This window comes from Crocodylus siamensis, chromosome 9 (genome assembly GCF_052110815.1).
Source record: "Crocodylus siamensis isolate JL-2025a chromosome 9, ASM5211081v1, whole genome shotgun sequence".
Taxonomy (NCBI): Eukaryota; Metazoa; Chordata; order Crocodylia; family Crocodylidae; genus Crocodylus; species Crocodylus siamensis.
The window spans coordinates 64999679-65017298 of NC_143403.1; the positions used below are offsets into that span (position 1 = coordinate 64999679).

Consider the following 17620-nt stretch of genomic DNA (forward strand, 5'->3'; position numbering starts at 1 on the left):
GATGTCAGAAAGTTGAATCAGGGTGTCAACTTATAAACGTCGTAAGTGCGAAATGTTGTGACTGGAAACATTGTAAGTCAAGAACCGCCTGTATCTAGTTGGTTTAATAAAAGATATTACACCTGTGCCATTCCCTGAGATTTCTGCACGCAGGGTGGGGGTGGCCGGACCACCTCCGGCAGATGGGACCCACTGTGAGAGTTGTGCCCACGCTGCTGCTGGGTGCTCAGTGGGCACCTCAGCTTGGAAGTGACAGTTAGTGCTTGAAAGGGTGTTCCAACTCCGGAGCTGGTGTCTACCCAGTTCCCATTTGAAGGTGCAGCAGGGTCCCAAGTGCTTTGCTTTGTCTTTGCATCCGCAAAGCCTCTGTGCAACATCATCGAGGCCTTCCTTCCCCTGCTACACGGCCCCCGCGGGGCAGGGAGGCGCAGGCGGGGGCAGGTGATGTCCCTGCATCGCATCCAACCTCCCCGGGCCCGCGGGCCGGCAGCAGCCGCCGGCTTCCCAGCACGGCCACACCCCTTCATTTGCATGGCCCCGCCCCCACGCAGCTGGCGGCTCTCTCCAGCTGTGCATCCAGCAGCCGCGCGGCGCATGCGGGGTTGGCGTGGGGAGGAGTGGCCGCTGCCTCTGGGGGACGCGGAGGGATCCGCTGGCGGAGGCGCATCGAGCCGGACGAGCGGTGCGAGCAAGCGGCGAGGATGAAGGACCGGCTGGCGGACCTGGCCGCGGTGAGCGCGGGGCCCGGGGATAGGCAGGGCGGCGCCGCTGGAGCGGTGCAGCGGCGCGAGGCTGGAGGCAGAGTGCCCCCCCCCCCCCCCCGCATAGGTGCTTGTGGGCAGGGTCCGCCCCTTCCCCCGACTGCTCTGGGGAGTGAGTGGGGGTTTCTGGGGGTTCCCCCCACAGAGCTGTTTGCTGGGGTGTGAGCAGAGCCCCCTCCCCAACAGAGCTGTTTGCCGGGGTGTGAGCAGGGTCCCCCTATCCTGCACAGCTGCTTGCCAGGGTGTGAGTAAGGTCTCCCCCATCCCCCCAGCTGGTTGCTGGAGGATGAGCAGGGCCCCCTTCAACCCAGAGTCCCATCCCCCCCACACATGCAGCTGGTTTCTGGGGTGTCCTCCCTTCCCCCCACAGAGGTGGAGGCTGGGTTGAAACCCAGTTACCTGAAAAACACAGTGTTTTTTTGTTTTTTTAATTCAATGTCATTTGGGTTCCACATCCTATTGAGCAATACTCAGTGGTGTCTTCAAAGCTCCACAGGTCATAAAACTAGGGCTGGGCCAGTATCTTCCCTCCTAGACATCAAGCAGTTCAGATACGCCACATCCAGGCGGTCATCCAAGTCTGAGGCTCGGAGGCCGGGCAGGGAGTTCAGATGCCTTCAGTTGCACTTCATCTTTGCCAAAAGGCGGAGAAGGGCTTTATCTTCTGTTTGGTGTTGAAGCTATTTCCAGACAGGAGGTTGGGTGGCCTTTTTCTTTGCTCCCTGTGGGGGTAGGTACCATTTGAAGGCTTTTTGCGCAACTGCCATATACTGAAATGGATCGCGTGTCGGAATTGTTGTTGTTCTAAAGAAAATTGCTCCCTTTCAGTAACCGTAAGAAAGAGTACTTGCTCTTGGACTTAAGGCAGCCCTCTAAAGTATTTTGAAATATAGTGGCATCCCATTTATAAAAAAACAAAGCCCTAATTTAAAATATTAAGCACATTATAATCTGTGTTATGATGATAGTAATTGACATGTTTGTAATTTATTAGATCATTATAAATATATTCACGGTACTGTTTCCAGGACAGCCAGGTTGGACCTCAGTGTGCAGCTCCTGCACAGCCAGATTAGGAAGCGGCTGTGGCAGAACCTCATCCTCTTGCCGCAGCCCTTCCCAGGCTGACCCTGCATGGTGTCTCCCAGAAACAGGCACGTGGGGCAGTATCTTCCCACAGTGGTGCCGCAACTGGTGTTATAGCATATCTGCAGGTTCGAACCGCTTTCCTAGACCTTTGTTTCCCCACCTCTTAAACTGTGCCCAGAGTTTGAAAGAATGTGGAATTAAATGGTCTGAACTAAATCTGTAATACTAAGCATATTTTAAAACAGCTATCAGTGAGAACGTACAGGAAGCATCAACTGTGCATCTGTTACAGACAGACAGTTAACTTCCATTTACTGGGTTTCTTTAAGCTGTCCATTCATAGTAGATTAGCATGCAGAAATCCTTGACTGATGAAAACATGTAGCACAGGTGAGGGTGTTCCTCTCATTATGAGTGAAAATAAACACTGGATAGTACTAATGAAACACTTCTGTAGTACTATAACTTCAGTAAGTGTGTAAAACGCATTTAAATCCTTCAGCAGACACGGTTCTTTGAGTAAATCCAGTACCCAAATAACCTTGTCTGCCTATGTCCTTAGACCAGCATAGCTTCAACCTACACCCTTTAAATCCTTCAGATGCTTTTGTTATTGACGGGCTACTTTAAAAGTCTAAATGTTTTTATACTGTTTTAGTAATTAGAAAGGCCTACTTCATCCAGAGACAAACTTCAGGTTAAAAAGTGTCCCTCTTCCCCTCCTCCCACATACAGCAAGGCCACATTGTGTACAATATCACCTAGGCTAAATTTATTTTCAGAAATAATTTGTACAAGCAAATAATATTCTTGCTGTAATACTCCCCTTCTCCAAAAAGAAAATTCCTAAACTGAATAGTGAGAGAGAACTAAAACTTAACATTAGCAGATACTTCCCTCATCATGGTAAGAGTTCTGCTGTTAATAATTTCTTTTTCATCCATAGAGAAGTTGTTTGCATAAAAAATTATTTCATTAGGAAAATTTTGTGAGCCATATGAACACTCGGTTGGCTCTGGCTGCTACATGAAATTTCCATTATGACTTGACCTGTTTTTTAATTCTTTCTCTTCTGTGTAGTATAGTATAGTAGCTTCACTGCATTTAATTTGGCAAATATGTTATCTAATGCTTAATGGTTTGTATTTTAGTTTTTGAACAATAAGCTATCAAAGGCCTGAGAGATCTTCAGGGTTCACTAAGCGTAACTCTTTGACCTAGTGCCAAAATAATATTTTAGGCTAATTTGTTTGCTTAGAGATTCTTCCACACTTTTTTTTCCCTAAGTGTGTTTGGTATGTTATACAAATAGTTTAAGATATCATAATTTGGTATCCAGTGTATATTCTACCCCCCCCCCGGGCAAATGAGCATTAGTTTGTGTTTAAGAAAAGCTCTTATTTTTATAGCAACTCTATTTTAATGGGTTCAACATGTACGGGTTAAACAGTATAAATGAGTTCAACTGTATAAATGCATGTTTGATTTAAAACATTTAAGAGTCTGTTTAATAAAATACACAAATCTTTTTGTTTCTTTTAAGAGGTGATAAGTTATTTTTAAAAAGGTCTAACTATAAGCTTTCCCCGTGCCAAGCTAAATCTATGTGGTTGGGAGGAAGGGGGATTTTTTCTGTCCCCACTCAAGTTGATTCGGAGCTTACCATACTGTCGTCTGCGGGCATGTCCTCTTGAAGCCTTTTTTATCTTTATTTCAAGATAAACTACCAAGTATTTTAATTGGAGTTCACGTTTCTTATTTTTGTTAAATGCATCTTTAAATGTATAGAACAGAGGTCGGCAACATTTTTAGGCAAAACGTCAAAAACACCTGCAACCTCAACTTGTAATATGTTGGGGTGCCAGGGGCAGATGACAGAGCTGCTGTGAGGGTCCCGATCTTTGCTGTGGTTGTGCAATCCTGGCCCCTTCGCCGCCGTCCTCCCCAAGGCACGCGTGCCAAGCAAAACGCCTTCGCTTGTCATACTCTGTCACCAGTGCCAGGGTTTGCCTACCGCAGTATAGAAACATTTCCTGTTCCAAGCTATTAGTGTAATTGATAATACTTTTAATTGCATCCTTTGGGAAATACTTTCTTTTTAGTTATCCTTTACTTTGAAATATAAAAAGAAAAAATGGGCGCCAATTTGACTTCAATTCCAGAAACACAGAAGCCCATGGCAGAACATATTAACCTCTTTGAACACTTCATTACTGACCTCAGTTGCTGTCCTTAAACAAAATCTATTAACCCTCGCCTCCCCCTGACAAAAAAACACAAAACTTCAGTGTGAAATCGCAGAACAAGCAGTTATCCACAGATTGGATTGTATTAACCATGGTCTCAACAGGGACTATGGATTCTTATCCTAGTAGGTAGACTAGCTGTTAAATCCAGTGTTCCCCAAGGTGTTAACTACCTTGTTCATCTCAGTTCATTTTATCCACTGATGTATTACCTTTTCAGCAATGTCCCCTCCCCTGCCCCTTTCCACTCTGTCTAAAATCTTTTCTTTCTGCCAGTTTGTTTATAGCATCTGTTGAAGTAGGTTATTACCAACAGACGCTCATTCCTGTCTGAACAAATTCTGAAAAAGCAGCAGACATACCTTGAGCTAATTACAGGTAGATGAACAGCCTGTGTAAAACTCCATTTGTAAATAAAAACATTTTGCTTAAAGAAATGGAGCAGGGCTTTATTTAACCTCCCCCCCCCCAAAAAAACAAAAAAAACAAAAAAAAACCCCCCAAAACAAATCTGTTATCAGGATCTGCTAAAAGATGAGAGTAATGCAGTAGGAAGGATAACTAAGTAGACGAGCAAGACTAATGAAGAAAGTTACCATCTGTGAAGTGCAAAGGGACTAGAAGGTAGATTGTATCGAGTCATAAAGTCAGTGTCTATTTAGTCCTTAAGTTTTAGTGTCCAGTAAAGTTACAAATTTTTATTCCCAGGCCCGTCTTCTAAAGGTGTTTTGTATAGTACCTTTGAGAATGAAGATTGTGAGGTCAGAAAGTGAGTGGTTATTCTGTTCTCCTACCCATGTGTCTCTGCCCTTAATTCTTTGCTTATAGGTAACATTTTCCATGAGAAATTAAATATATTAATGAAAACGTGAAGTTGTAAAATCAAGTGAAAATGTAACTGTTAAATATTGGCTATTCCAGGGGTTGGCAATGTTTTTGGGCAGAGGGCCAAAATTATCCGCAACCTCAACTTGAAAAATGTTGGCGTGCAATGGTGGGATGGCAGGGGAAGCACGAGGGGCCCAATCATTGTTGTGGCAGTGCAGCCCCGGCCCCTTGCCTGCCGTCTGCCTTCAGGCACATGTGCCAAGCAAAATCCCTTCACTTGCCACACGCTGGCATCCATGGCAGGAGTTGCTTACCCCTGGCCTATTCAATGTTAAGTTATCATTATATGTATTCTAGAAAAATAAAGTTAAAGGAAAGTGTACAGTTTATAAAGTCGGTATTTGAAAATTGGGAAATAACATTTAAGGTTGGCTGTGCATTTTCAGAACTCCATCCTGTTTATTGAGTGAGGCTGGAGTGTTATGGAACAAACAATGTGTTGTATCATTTTCATCTGTCTATAGCAACCATCGTTTTAGTTATACTGGTATTAATTGGTTTTGATACCACTGTCTGTCCACTCCCATGTTGGTATAAGTGGTGCTAAACTTGTTTTGTTCAGGATTGAAATTACAGCATTGTCTCTTGCGTATACAAAGTAAGGCCACCTGGGCAACTGTAAATCTAGTACTTCACATCTTTTGGATGTTCATTTATGCGTTCTCAATAACTTATAAGACCTCTTTTTTTTTTTTCTTCTTGGCTTGTAATTAAAAATACTTAGTGACTTTAGTCTCTTTAATGAAAAAAAATGAAATTTTCATTTTATCAAACCAACTGATTCTGAGGTATGGAACTGAATGTGTGCCATATGGTGAGACTTTAGTTGGGCTGTGTCATTCTCCTTCCTGGCCTTGCACTTCCCTAGCTGTTGTTCTGATTGCACTTTGTCGCTCTAATGTATTCCTTTTGGCAGCTGTGAGTCTGGATTTCTAGAATGATCATGTTAAGTTATTATTTTGGCTTGTTTCCAAAGTTTCCCATAGAAATATAAATGAGGCAGGAAATGACAATTGTTTTAATAGCCTGACTCAGCTAACCTTGAATAGAACTTCATAGGATGCTAAAAAGGCAAGTCTCTGTCTAACCAACACACACTACATTTCAGAGACCTGATGCAATAATGGAAGTGTTGGAATTTCTTAAAAGAAAAGGTTGCAAGAATTTTCTATCATGGATGCTACTACTTAAGTGATGTTGTGTTGTAGCTGTGATGGTGTTTGAAATAATGAAGAGGCAAATATTTTTGTGGGTATTTTATTTAGGGGTGCGCCAATAAAGATTTTCTCAGCTGATACTGATAGCTAATTATTCACCAAGCATGTTGGCTGATACCCATCTGATAACTCATTTACAGGGCTGCAGCTGGGCAGCATGGAGAGTAGGGTCCTGCAGGTTAGTCTTTGTAGGGGAAGGGGCAGGGAGGGCAGATCGATGCTCCCCCAGTGAGGGAGGGAGTGGGGCGGGGGCTGGGGCAGAGTGCTGAATGGGTCCCTGGGGCTGGGCTGGGGAGTAGGATGGAGCTGCAAGTGGCTTGTCCAGGGGATCAGCCTCCTGGCACTTAAAAATTCCTGTGGAGGTTCTTGAACTAAAGCTTTAAATCGGCTTTAGTTCAAGCACTGCCGCCATCTTTTTTAAGTGCCGGGACGCTTTTAACTGGAGCGGAGCCAAGCGAGGTGAGGGTGAAGGCAGGCAGCCTGCTGTGGCCTTGGGACTCCTCGCTCTGCTGCCTTTGCCCTGGGAGCCACGTACTGACCGCATCACATCCCCTACCCATCCAGCAGTGGGAGGCACAGCTTGCCACTGCCACTGGCAGACGGGACGTGATGGGATGTCTGCAGCTCTGTCCCACTTCTTATCCTGACCCCAGGATCCCATTCACCCCCCTGCCCCACTCCCTCCCTGACCATGGGGGGCCTCAATCTGCCCCTTCCTGCGCTGCATTCCTGGCTGCGTGCATGCTGTGGCTACATGCATGCATGTGGTGTCCAGGGGCCCCAGTCAGAAAGCATATTATATTTATTGGTACATTATTGGCTACAGTACCCAAAAAAAGTGGGTAGCCAATAATGTTAATTTTCCTTTTATCAGTGCCGATCCAATATGGACTGATGTATTGGTCCACCTCTACTTTTATTGGGCCAACTGTATAACAGCAAGAGAGAGAGAGAAGCTCTCAGGCACAAAGTACCCCTCCTCTGGTCAGATATTCCGAACAGAGAGGTTTTTGCCAGGTGGCGTGTGTTTCTCCCACAGCCCTAGCTTCTTTGATGTTTGTGCAATCTCTACAAGCATAAATATACCTCCAAATTAATTAAATGATTTAAAAAAGAAACATTTAAAATTAATTGTCTAATGCTTCAAAAGATTGTGTTATTTATATTCATTTACTACATACATTGAAGAAAATTAGGAATTTAACAAAGTAGCAAAGCTTAGTAAAGTGACCAGTTAAGAATGGAAAATATTTCTGTGCTTTTGCCCTTTGGATTGACTGATTCTGCAGTGTGCCTACATCTGTTATAACAGTCCAGTTTCCAAATGTGTCCAGTCACAAATGTGACTTTTATTTTTTGCAATTCAACCATCTGGCTGAGGTAAAGCAATTTTGGAAGGACAAGTCAAACTGTCTGTGAAAGTCAGTTTCTTTATGCCTAGTTTGGATGCAGGGAATTGGATAAAATGGTATTACAAATGATGTATAACTTACATTAGTTTGAACAGACTTGAAACCATAGGGGTGATGCTAATGTTGAAGGCTCTAAAATAAGGGTTGGCAAGCATGGTTCCTAGAAGAGTATAATGAATATTTTTAGAGAAGCAATGGATATTAAATAAATAGGCAGAGGATGTCAGTCTCCATGACTGCCCAGCTAAAAGCTCTCAGGAGCTGTATTAATACACCAGTCTTTTGAAGAGAGAAGTGCTGTTTGCAGATGCTTCCATTCAGATGATTGAACTTGAAAATTATTGTTTATTTTGTAGAAAATAAACAAGAAAAAGGAAAAAAAAAACTCAGTACTGTAAATAATGGTGACATGGGTTTATGGGTTGACTTTTTTTTTTTTTCAAATGTGTTTGTGTAAATAAGTCATTCCAGGCTTTAAAGATAAATATGAAGTAAAGATTAGGTAAATCAATTGTAACCTTTTTTTTTTCTGCATTTCTGTTGGAGGAGTTAGTGTTTTCTTGTAGTCCCTTTTTGCAGTGCTTTTTAGAGATCTGTAGAAAATCATCATGCATTCATTCTTCTCTATTTAACAATAGAATTTTCTCCTTCCTTTCAGTGTAGTAAGATGTGAAGATGCAACTATTTTGAAGCTGGTCATGTGCCTTTGCGAGTACTGTCTTTGTCTCCCCTTTCATTGCGATTCAGCTTTTATTCCCCAGGATTTTACTTTTTGCTCTACAGCACTGTTTGACTCAGCACAAGCATTTTTCAAGCCTTCACGTTCCATGTACATAATGCATAATACTGTTAACACTAATAACACTTGAAGATTTTTTTTTTGCCATGTACAAATAAAAGTAGTTGTATATGACATCAATTTACTGTTTTTCTATCCTTCCTATAAAAGATCAGTGTATATACTAGGGAAAGGTTCAAACTGTAGGGAGAACAATACTTCGATGTTTAAACTTAAAGTTGAAAAATCATTTTTAATAATTGAAGGCAGAAGGCAACATGCGCTAACAGTTATTCATACAGGCTAAGTGCAGACAGTCAAAAAGCCCCAGGCTAAATCGATTCAATCTTTGCAGGTTTCTCTAAACTGCCTAGATTGAACCAGTAATAACGTGCACCGATATTCACTTTTGAAACTGGAAAGGCAGCCAGACCCCTGCAGTTGGCCCATACTAGTAGCTGGAGGGAGAGGGTTGTGGGGTGCTAGAGCACTCCTGATGGCCACTGCAAATGCAGCCAAGCAAGGCTGGTTGACTGGTTGAGTTGGAGGAGTGAAATTGGTGTTGATTTGTGTCTAGTCTTCTGAGCCTAAGTCTTTTGCTATAAGACTTTTCTGGTTTGCCCCAGGTAGTGTTGCCCTAGCACAGAGTAGAGCAGAGGCAGAAGTCTCACTGGAAACCTTTTAAGTACACAGGTCCAAACCAGGATATAATCACAGATTGTCTGAATAACAGTAACGGCTGGGATAAGCATTATGCCAATTGGAAATCCTGATGGGTGGTTGTGGAGAAGGGACTTGACTTAAGGACCAAGATAGAAGAGCAAAAGAGACTTTAACAGTAGTTGGTGTGGGATTCATTGGGCATTGTTTTATAACTATCATGTAAAGTGCTGTTGTGCACTTAATCTGAGATGAGAAGAGTGAATCAGTGCAAGGTGTCAGCTTTGAAGGAAAATATCCCAGAGCTAAAAGTATTAAGATGCTTGTTGGTACATTTTTGTTGAATTTACTCTGGTACTTTTAGTCAGAGAGCCTTGGCTGGCAGTTGCCTCATTTTTGGTGCCTTCTATCTGGAAATTGGTAAAATATTTTTATTTTATTGGTACAGGTACACTGATATATTGGTCCACATCAGATCGGCAGTGATAAAAGGAGAATTGACATTATTGGCAATTGGCTTTTTTGGGCCAGTGTAGTCAATAATGTCACCAATAAATCCTGCGTGCAGCCATAGTGTGCACGCAGCCAGGAATGCAGCCTGGCAGCTTGGAGAGCAGCATCCGGCCGATAAGTTTGTGGGAGGGAAGGGGCGTGGGCAGGGGCGCAGATCAAGGCCCCCACAGTGAGGGAGGGAGAGGGGCAGGGGTAGGCACTGCCCCTCTACAGCAGGTTGTGGGACGGAGCCGTCGGCAGCTCATCCAGGGACTGGGGAGGGGGGCAGGTCCCTGCTGCTGCGCACACCCCTGGGGGAGGCCTGGGGGGCATGTGCCCCCCTGGATTTGTGCACACGGTGAGGGTGGCCTGCCTGCTGTGGGCTTGCAGCTAGGGGCTGTTCTGGCCTCTTCCCAGTGCCGGTGGGGAGGTTTTAGTTCCTTTTGGCAGTACTAAAGCATGGCACAGTACAGACTGTTGCTGTGCTGTGCATGTAGTACATAGATAAAGTTTACCACTATGTCGTTGTAGTGCCGTGGTATCCCCAGAGAGCATGTTGCTACAGCAGTGTAGCTGGTGATTGTATGTAGATGCATGTGATTGCTACCTTGCTGTAGCGCGCTGTACATTGCCATGTTGCCATAGGGCAATGGGTAGACACACCCCTGGAGACTCGAGGTAAGTCTTCCTGGAAACGTGGAGTGTCCAGGCCGTGTGGCATCAGGAACATCCTGGTGTGGTAGATCTCATGGTTGCAGTAGAATTTTGCATCAGACCCTTTCAAAGGCTGGTAGCAAGGCTGTTAGTTCTTTGGTATATGTACAGTAGTTCTTTATATGAGCTCCTGTAAATAAACATGTTGTTTCCACGAGCCTCATCAAAATACTTCAAGCAGCTCACTTGTGTCCTCAGACCTGGCTACAGAGCTCAGCCAGAAGCTACGGTGAAAGGGTTAACGCAGGCCTCTACTCTTCTCCCCACTTCAGTTTGCTGGGCAGATGCACGTGGCAGCCTTCTTAACAGCTGCAGGGTGTGCGGCATGCATGGTGTCTCCAGGAGTGCTCCCCTTCCAGTAAAGAGAACTGCTTCCCTGCATAAAACACACATCCCAACTGAGGGGGGGAGGGCTGACTTGGCAGGGTGGAGAGAGGGGAATGTGTATTATATGTAAGAAAATATGGTAAATGCACAATACCAATGTGGAGGAAACCAGTTACATTGCCAGATCACTTTCTCCTGCAGAGCATAATGTGATTTTTTTCTATTTTTAATAGCTTTACCCCCTTTGTTTTTTTTTTAAATGGGGATTTTGGAAACATCCTTGCCAAATTTTTCCATATTTTATAATTAGCTTTAGGACTCTTTTCCCGAACAAACTTCACGCTTCCTGATTTGTGCCTCCTCCCACCCCAGTTTCTCTCAACTGTCATCTCTTTGGTATTCAAATATAGCATTTATGGAGCCGTTGTGCATTTTGATGTTGAGTGTTTTAAGAAGTTAAATGATAAAGCATGTGCATAGGTGTTTGTGGGATCAGGAACAACATTTTCACTACTATTGTAGATAATCCCATTGAAATCTGTAAAATGAAGCATGTATGTAAGTGTTTCAAACCAGGGGTGTAATAACATTTTGCCATTGACTGTTTAACTTATTTGCCAGGTGTTACTAGGCAAATTAAATTAAATAAGTGTATGATATTTAAACCAATAACAGTTTTTTAACCAGTTCAAAATCTGTGGGTTGCTGGGGGAAAGTTATGGAATTCTAATTCTTGTATGACAGCCCAGGAAGTTTTATAGTATAAGAGCAATGTTGTAGCAGCGGTGGTCCAGAAATCATATGAGAAGCAAGCAGCTCACTTCTGGTGCTGCTTTCTTAGGGTGCTTTCTTTTAGTAGACCATCCTGTGTCTGGTTCCTGTGATCAGAGACCTGAGGAAGAAAGTCTTGCACTGAAAAGCTGGACTAACTATGTAGTTGGTCCAGTAAAAGAAATCCTTGCCTCTCACATGATTAGTTTTTGATATGACTATTTTCCCGTTATCTGTGTTGCAAGAAAAGTTATTTTATTATGTCTTGCTGTTAAGTCTTAATTTCAGTGTGGACAAGTTCTTGTTTATACAGAAAATCAGTAGTGTGGAATTTTTACTGGATTGTTTTAGTATGTATTGGCTCTTATGGTGAGGGTTTAGAAATGTGAAGAAAGTTGGGGCTTGTAAAGAGGAGTCAAAAAAAAAAAAAAAAAAGAGAGAGACCAGAGGAAGGGGCAGGGAGATGGGAAGGAAGAGGTAAACCACAACGGGGGTGGTGGAAATAGAAAGGGAAGAAAGTAGAAAAAAGGAAAGAGTAAGAAGACCAAATTGTAGCTTTCTGTCAGGCATAACTTTACTTGCTTGCTGCTAAATGTGTCTAAACGTGATTTGTTACTTTTCTATTTCAGAACATAGATCTGTGCTTTGTTTTACAGACTTGTTTAACATTGAGTAACTTGTTTTGGTTTTACAGTGTAAAAAAAATGGAGAAGATGGAGAATCAGCTATTGTTGTTGAAAAAGACTATTTTATGGATGAATTCTTCCAGCAGGTAAAACAAATGCAAAAGACATGAGTTTTTCTAATGCTCATCACTTCAGTGTGATCCTATTTAACAAAGTTTTGACTTATTAATATCATATTTTGTAAGCTTTCTGAGTTTCTTTTGATTTTAAAACGTAAGCTTTTTTTTGTCTGTCAGCTTTGTCAAGTCATACCTAGAGAAATACTTAAGTTAGAACTCAAAACACCATGGTGCCTCTCAACCCTGTACATCTGTTATGGCAGCATTCTTGCTGCTTTTCCCACTCAGGTTTTAATAGATAGATGTGTTAACTCTTCGCTGTGTGACATTCTGCTTGTGAATGTGAATATAACCTTACCTCCCACCCCCCCAAAAAAAAAATTAACCCAAAAAACCAAAACAATTTTGCACTATTTAAGCTGTTAGGCATTCAAAATGTCTCCACTTTTGTTATTCTATGACAAGTTAGCCATTCTTTTTTTTTCTTTATTAGATTACTTGATTTCATTGGTGAAATTAAGTCCAAGTACTCTGTTTATTAATTTTGCATGGTGAAAACCTAGTTGTATCTTGCATTTGTCTTACATGTGTGTAAAGCAGAAAGCATGTTTAAGTCATCTTAATTACCAGAAAGCATGTTTAAGTCATCTTAATGTGCCCTGTGTATTTAAATATGTGACAGGCTTCCTCAATTAATGAAAAACATTTCCTTCTCAGAGATTCCTGTCTTTTAAAAATGTGCTTTATGTTGGGCAAGTATTCAATCAAACGCAAATACATGCAGTTAATATTGGTAATGTAGAGTTCAAATTGCAAATTGGGTTATAAAACTTTATCACAATTAAGCCCAGAAGTTGAAGGTACTTTGTATCTAGTATTGGATTCTGAGGTGCTGCCCAATTTATGGTCAAAAGTCGGTTGGAATTTCTATTAAAAAGCAGTTTTAATGTTTTGTTTGTCTTTTATTCAAACTAATTAACTCTTTTGTTTGTCTGCTTTTTTTCCCCTTACACAACATCACATAAATCATCCTGCTGTTGCTTCTTTCTGCTGCGTGTTTAGTCTTTTTGTCCCAGCCAGCCTAAGCCTGGCTGGCTGCTTTGTGTATTTTCTGCTACTGATTCCATCTTTGGTAATACCGTTTACTTTTTTTCCACAAATGTCATCTTCCTGGAGTCCTCTGTGGTTCAGTGGTAGAATCCTTGTCTGCCACACTGGAGGCCCAGGTTGAATTCCCGGACACTTAGACAAATACAGCCATGGAGGCACCCAAACATCTGGACTCAGCCTGACTTTTGGAGTCCGTCACAGTGGCCTAAAGGGGGCATGGAAGGTCTGGGCAGTAGGCCTGTGCGAGATGGCTAGTGTTTACTTTGGATTTAGATTTGGCCAATTCAGAGGACAGTGATTCAATTCAGTGATTCAAATCACTGTCCCAAATTGATTCGGCCAAATCTCATTTGGCCTCATCTCTGAATCAAACAGGCCCCATCCCCTGCCTGCTCTCCCAGCCCTGGTGTCCTGGCTCTTTTAAAAGTCCTGTGCTTACTGGCTCCTGCCAGGTAGGGGGGTTATCCCCACTGCCCCGCACTGCATAGGAGGCTCTGTCACAAGCCCCCAGAAGCCCCAACGGCCACTGCTTCAGCTGGTGAGTGGGGCTTTTTTTTTTTAAAGAGCTGGGATGCTGGGGCCAGGCAGGGCAGCCATTGATGGGGCTAGGAGAGTGGGCTGGGGTCGGGAGGGTGACGCTCAGGAGGTCTGCAGGAGCAGGCAGGGGATGGCACCTGGTGGAGGTCCCCGCACCCCCCCATAGTCTCTTCCCTCCTCCTCGAACCCCCCCCTTCTGCCCCCTACTTACCGGCACAGAGCCCAGGTCCAGCTCCCTGTAGCGGCGAATGGGGACTGCCCGAATCTCCGAATTTTTTTTCCAAATCGATTCAGACCTTTTCATTGGTCTCCCAGTTTGATTCAGATTCAGAGATTCAGCTGAATCTCCTCTGGATCGAATCGGCACCCGAAGCTTTGCACAGCCCTACTGGCTGCCTCCACTCCTCCAGAACTCCTGCTGAGACCTGTGCATTGAAGGCCTGGGTGACGTCTCACACATACACCGTGATCTGGAAGGATCAACGACTGCCAAACAACATCATCTTCCTGCCTTTGGTTGATCAGATGCCCTCTCAGAATCTCAGTTCACTTTATTCAACTGTTTTCTAAAAACCCACTTCTGATGAAAAGCAGATAAAAATTCTGTATAAAGTACTACTACTACTATTACTAATGCATATTATGTCTTAAAATTCACAGGTAGAGCTATAGCTGTCTCTTCTTGTACGCAGCAGTGGGAGGGGTCTGAGGCACATGCATCCTTCAGTCTTGTTTAGGCCATATTTGCCAGAGGTTCTCATCTCTCAGAGAACAGTCTGTTCGGAGCTATTTAGGGTCACACATTAAATCACATTTGGATTGTGGGATATTTTTCTTTGATTTCTTCTCTTCCTACCTTGTATAAACATATATTGCATCAAAGTAACTAACCACATAGCTAAAAAGACTTGTGTTCTCTTTTGAGCCTATTATGTCTACATAAATAATTTTTCTGTGGTGTTTGCATAGTGTGCGCTTTCATCACAATAAAGGTCAAAGCTCAAACTGATTCTAGCAGTCCCTTGGACTAGCATGGCTAAGACACTTTGGTTCTTGTAGCCAGTGACATACAGTGGAGTCATGTGACTGGCATCATACCTAGAGACCTTTTGTCTCTTGAGCCCAAATGAGCAGGTACCTATTTACAGCTGGACTGACTGGAGAAGGCCTCTAGATCACCCAAGATCAGAATTTATGGACTGTGTGTCATGGTTGGTTTAGCATGCCTGGTTTGCTTACTGCCTGTACCAGAACATGTTTTCTTGAAAACTACCCAGTCTTTTCAACTTTTTAGATATTTTTCCCCCGAAATAAAACAAACTTAGATCCTCAGCACAATTTTCTTTTTTTTTGTAAATGACTGCTTCCTCCATATGTTAACTTTGTTGTAGGAACAATTGTATGCAGTAAAGTCACTTCCTCTGTGTCAGATTGTATCCTGTTTCCTTTTAGTCATGAGAACGACACAAAACTCATCTTCTGGATCTTTAATTCTATCACAATTTTGGTATAGCAAAATTAGGCAGCACTGTATGAGCTTCAAGCTTGTAGCTAGTGTGGAGTTTCAATTGCTAGAAAGCTGTTTTAAAAAAAACTAGTCAAGCTGTGAACTCTATTGTAAAAACGTTATGTTTAGCTTTTAAATACTGCCAAGACATTTTAATATAGAACCTAAAAGACCTCCTGATCAGCAGAATATTGTTCAGATCCAAGACCTGGTTCCACACTTGAGTAGTAGTGCGATTTGTAGAGTGAAACATGACATACGACTGTTGTGATTGATTCAGTTATTTTGACTGAGGTGTGGCGAGTATATTCAGCATTGTACAAGGCATTTCAGGATACAGTTTTATGCCATTGTAGTATTCTTTTTGAAGCTGGTTTGCCTGTTCCTTAAAATATGAAATTTTCATCGTATTAAAGGTACTTGATCTTGTGTTTTGATATTCTGATCTATAATGGAGAGAAAATATTTAGGTATGATGTTTGTAAATAGTATTGCCTAGTTCTTACCTACCTGTCAGTATGGGTCTTATGGAAGTTACATAAAGAACATAACATCCGGCATAGCCTTGCATCCAGCTAGTTCTTTCCTCAAAACTTGCACAATCATCATTGCTCTAGTGTATTTATAATTGCAGTAGTGGTGCCTAGATGCAGTGATAGTGCGCATAACATAGAAGCATGCGTACTCCGTGAAAGCTGTTGCAGAAAAATCGCCATCATAAATAACACTCAATAACACTATTTAAACCACAGTTGGATCAAATGGTTGGTAATATGACCTCCTACCAATAGATGGCACTGCTGCTATATTAACTTCTATTAATAGTGAACTAGAAAATGTCACCATGTTTCCAGTAGGTTATGGGAAAAACATGAATTCCATGGTGAATGGAAAATTAGGATCCCTGTCCACATCTAACATTAGCTTCACTGTCACATTTACTGTCATACAGATAGGATTAAAGCTCCAGAAGATCAGTTTTACTGTTAATTTATTGAAGGGTTAAAGAAACCCTTAAAGATTTATACGTCTAATATTAAGATAAATTGTATACCAATATGCTCCACTACTAATTCTTAAATCACATCTGCTGCCAAAACATATGTCCTTAAAGATTATTCACATATTCAGTGGATTCTTTTTCAAGACATTAGCAGTAGAAGTAGTAATGTACTGTAAGGGATTTGCTAAAAAGGAAGCTTCAGCTTAAAAAGAGTTGATCTTTAAAACAAGCAAATCCACATACACAGATGTTTTTTGCGACTATCCAGAAACTTATATCTGTAGTTGCCAAATGAAAGGATTCTTCCAGAAAACCTCTCTGAGGATCTCTGAGATGCTCCAGCTGTTTACTGAGATTCTGATGTCAGAGGGAACTGCTTCTCCAGTCACTTGCACGGGATCGTTCATGAGTTGCAGCTGAGTGGAGAAGCAGCAGCCTTTGAAACAATAAAAGCCGTAGTTGTTAACTGGGCAGCTCATCCTAAATTGGTAACCCACCATGAAATAAGCAGGTTGTAAACCACCTGGATACAAATGATCCAGGATTTACTGGAGAAATGTGCGTCACTGACATGATGAAAGGAATTGGTAGTTTTCTTTTTGTCAAGAAGTGAATGTGCATGCTCTGCAAGTCATAAAAAAGCACTCCAGTAACTTCCTCTTCATATTGAGTAGTCTGGTGTTTACTCTGGAAGATGCTGTCTAGGGAATTGCAGAACTGTCTGTGATATGGATGCTGTAACACCAGAAAAGGATGCTTTCAGTAACTCCATGGCAACACATGGATACCTAGGCAAGGTGTCTTTTAACTAGAAACTTAATGCAATTGGTCCCAAACTGTGTTTGAATTTTGTGTAGCCAGTGTCATGTCTTGAGTGTGTTGTTCTGTAGGATGAGAAGAGTAATAAAGGAAGACTTGAAGTATCATGTTTGCATTGGTATTGTGGATTAAATAAAAACAGAATACTGAAGAAATTACAGGGTTATAACGGTTATGGCTAAAAGAACTGTACACCAATGGAAATAAATAGCAAAACTTGCAGTAGAATTTGCTTTAAACTTCAGAGCTTCCAACTAAAATGAGTCTAGTGCAATCTTCTAATACTTTCTCTAGAAGCACTATGTAAAAGTAAAGCAATGAATAATTATAACTAAGATTGTGACTGGAACTTGAACATCTGGTGGGTCCCTATTGTGTTATATCTTCAGGTAGTTCATATAAACAAGAGGCCATTACATTGCATGTGGGGGGGAGGAGGCGGCGGTGTCCATCCATATGTAATTTCATGTGACTTCTTAAAAAGCATTGTTCTGTGCCAGTACAAAAGGTCCTTTCAGCAAAGTAAACACTAAGAAATTGCTCA

The 17620-nt window shown here is 42.2% G+C and overlaps 1 protein-coding gene across 3 annotated transcripts in view; it reads left to right on the top strand.

The window, feature by feature from the left end:
• The first annotated feature begins 582 nt into the window (after positions 1-582).
• Positions 583-17620, top strand: part of STX2 (syntaxin 2) — a 44180-nt gene continuing 27142 nt past the window's right edge. For all 3 annotated transcript variants that reach the window (XM_090062438.1, XM_090062437.1, XM_090062439.1), the window contains exons 1-2: positions 583-731; positions 12050-12127. In XM_090062438.1, coding sequence (XP_089918564.1) covers positions 702-731; positions 12050-12127 — 108 coding nt within the window. In that variant the 5' untranslated portion in view covers positions 583-701. The remainder of the gene's footprint in view (positions 732-12049; positions 12128-17620) is intronic.